This window comes from Pan paniscus, chromosome 3, assembly GCF_029289425.2.
Source record: "Pan paniscus chromosome 3, NHGRI_mPanPan1-v2.0_pri, whole genome shotgun sequence".
Taxonomy (NCBI): Eukaryota; Metazoa; Chordata; class Mammalia; order Primates; family Hominidae; genus Pan; species Pan paniscus.
The window spans coordinates 56,075,661-56,079,026 of record NC_073252.2 but is presented as its reverse complement, the minus strand read 5'-3'; the positions used below and the strand labels follow the sequence as shown (position 1 = coordinate 56,079,026).

Sequence of the window (3,366 nt, the reverse complement as noted above, 5' to 3'; positions counted from 1 at the left end):
GCTATGATCATACTTTGAGTTTAGCATGTTCAACACACTTGGGACTTGTGACCCCCCAAATTGCAAGATAATACATTTGTATTGTTTAAGCCACTGGGTTTGTGTTGATTTGTTACAGAAGCCATAGGTAACTAATATACCAACACTGCAACAACTTCCTTTCTCCCCAGAGTAGAGCAGTGCCTTCCTGAGGGATGAATAAAAACATCATAATCTAGTACGTCTCCTTGTTTCCAGAATTTGTGGGCATAAAAACAGTCTTATTTATTTACTTAATTTTTTAAAAAGCCATCTAGTAATGCATAAGTGTTACTGATATTTATTGGCAAAGGTAATAATAATGGTCAAGGTAAATATGTAGCTATAAAGTACTGCAATCATGTAAATGCATGAATATGTATCAGCCAACATGTAACACCAAGCATAACCAGTATTCACACCTTCCTTCAAAATACTTTTTGCTTAAGATACCGGAATTTTTTTCTTCCATGAAATTGTTATGCGTCAACACAATTTTTGCACTATTATTAAGAAGTATTTTGACTATACTACACTTGATTTATTTTGTTTATTTAAAATCATAAGGATAACACAAATATCAGAAGTTCTTTCACAGTTAGATTGAAACTGGAAAAAAAAAAGTATGCTATATAGCAAATGCACACACGTAGGCAGCTAGTAGCTAACTCTCCAAAAGTTTCTTAATTATTTTCTTGTACAGCGGGGCTTGCAGGTTCAAGCAAATTTTCCTCCCATTCTTCAGCGTGGCTCTGGCAGGGAAAAGAGAAGAGATGTCACTTTCAGTCCTTGGGTTTGCAAATGGCATTAGAAGGGGGAGGGATGGGCAGAGGAGGCACGGAGCGCGAGCACTGACTGATGCAGTGCGAGGACTCACATCAGTTGGGCAGTGGGGCAGTGGGGTCCGGCCTTGATCACCTCCAGGCTGGTGATGTGCCTGGGACGGACCTGGGAGGTGGTCTTCACACACAGGCACTGCAGGTCCCCATCTTCTTCAGCTTCAGCTGAGGGGGAAAGGGAGAGGGTAAGAGAGGAGGAGGGGAGGGAGTGGTGACTCCATGAGTAGCCAGAGGTACTTTAGGGACTTTTTCCACTACCTTCAGCCTTCTTTTCCTTAACCATAAATCACACCTCCCCCAGACAGAAGTTGTGCTGACCAGGTGGTAGGCGCATGTGCAGCGCCTGGCACTGTGGCCAGACACTCAGCAGGCACTCCGTTAAGTGTAGCTGTGATCATGATCCTAGAGGATTCCTCCCCAGCCCCAGGGCTTCCCGGACTCCCCCTCGCCGCTGCCGGCCCTCACAGCCTGGCTTCTGCTCTCACCGCTGGCGAAGGCGACCACAAGTGGCAGGAGCAGCAACCCCAGGAACAGCAGCCCGGGGCGTGAGGCGCAGAACCCGGCTGCGGAGCTCATGCTGCGGCAGAGCTTCCAGCAGGATCTCAGTGCTCAGTGCGATGGGAAACTCGGGCTGGGTCTCTGTGGCCAATGACTCCTGAGCCTCACCGGCACGTTTTATTCCCGGCTGTCCTTCCAATCCGGAAGCCTGAAGTGGACCAGCGAGGAACTGCGGTGCGGAAACTAAGATAGTACTGGGAAGACTTGGGCTCTGGCCAGCCAAGATTACCAAAAAAAAAAAAAAAAAGAAAGAAAGAAAAACAAAAAGAAAAAAGAAAAGAAAGAAAGAAAGAAAAGGCTCTGGGCAGCTGCCTTGGCTGGGACCTCTAACCTCAACTTACATACAAGCACGTTTGTAGAGTTAGAAACAGAACTTGAGTCAGAAAAGGAATGTTTTTTGTGTTGTATTAACAGTAGAGTTCTCTGCTGTCATCATGCAACTTACACAGTAGGTGCCTTCAGGACCCTGACAGTTCCTGTTTCCTTTCCAACCTCCCAGCTGCAACTACCAATTATTACTACTGAGTTTGGTGGCTTTGTGTGCGAAGCATGTGTTATTCGCAATTATTTTCTGCTACTAATAAGTTTTATTTGGTCTCTAGGCGATGACTCTTTTGAATTTCACCTGAATGTGGAAAACTTCCCTAGTCTCTGGATGGTATTTACCAGGCTCCACCAACAATCACCCAGTATGCTGTAGGACGCAAGGTCTATTTTCCCATTACTCGTACTCTTGGAAAAATTGCAGAAGTAATATTTGAATGCATTCTTTTTGTAAAAGCTTAGTGCCTGGCTGTTTCTTCATTGTTTCCATCCTGAATAACAGTCCAGAAGAGAGGACAAGAAGAGTTTGCCAGGCCATGTCTCCCAGTGCCTGCTGTGTCTTCAGCCAGTGCTAGTGACAGGGTGAGATGGGCTGCACTGTTGATGGGGAGAAGTGATGCTCTCTGCAGGAGGATTCAAGGCATCTGGGAGTTGAATGTGAGAATGATGGGAGGTGACAGTGGAGGGGATGCAATAGAATCCCACATAGGAAAGGGGAAGAGATCCATATGGACTGTCTTCGCTTCTCTGAGAAAGAATGACTTTGGCTCTTGATTAGGGCAAGGTACACCCTCAACCCAAAGCCAGAGGTTCTCTATCACACTTACTAACAGTGGTAAAGGGTGTCAGGAGCCCACTGCATGGAAAAGCTGATATTCTAATATGTGGTAGGACTGGACTTCTATAGAAATATGCAATTTAATTGTTGAGCTGAGTAATTTCTTCCTCCTACTCTCCCACTACCTGCCTTTTCACCTGACTAAGACTTATTTATACTTCCGGAGTCAGCTTAAGTATCAGTTCCTCAGAGGGCCCTTCCCTGACAACTACATGTAATTGTGTTCTCTTGCCTTTCTATCCTGCAGAACTCTGTCTTTCCTGTTTCTCACATGTAACACACACACACACACATATATATATATAACACAGAGATACGTATGTGTGTGTGTGTGTATGTGTGTATTTCATAGTGTTAAAAATGGTTTTGTTTCCTAAACTGGAAAACACTATGAAATCAGAGATTATAACAGTTATCACTGTTTCAGTGTACTGGTAGAGACTCAATTCAAAGTGCCACATTAGCGAAGATGATGTGTTGAAAATGATGATGATGAAGTTTTAACATATTCATGTATCTGCTCCTTCAAGCAATTGAAGCATACCTCTGTATTAACATGTGTAATATATAGTTGCAATTATTTGCCTACTTATCTGCCTCTCCCACCACATAGTGATCTTTTCAAGTGCAATTCTCTGTGACTTACATACAGTAGTGCAGCACATAACATTTAGGTCAACAATAGACTGCATATATGACAATGGTCCCATAAGATTATAATGGAGCTGATAAATTCCTGTTGCCTAGTGATGTGATTCCCATTGCCTCATGGTTGTAAAGTCATAGGAA

At 43.9% G+C, this 3,366-nt stretch overlaps 1 protein-coding gene across 1 annotated transcript; it reads right to left on the bottom strand.

Annotated features, from left to right (window-relative positions):
* Positions 1-306: 306 nt before the first annotated feature.
* PF4 (platelet factor 4) lies at positions 307-2,301 on the bottom strand. The gene is made up of 3 exons (XM_003832331.6): positions 1,343-2,301; positions 896-1,022; positions 307-770 (listed from the first exon to the last, which is right to left on the bottom strand). The coding sequence occupies exons 1-3, from the start codon at positions 1,431-1,433 to the stop codon at positions 683-685; spliced, it is 306 nt and encodes a 101-aa protein (XP_003832379.1). The 5' UTR covers positions 1,434-2,301; the 3' UTR covers positions 307-682.
* Positions 2,302-3,366: the final 1,065 nt, after the last annotated feature.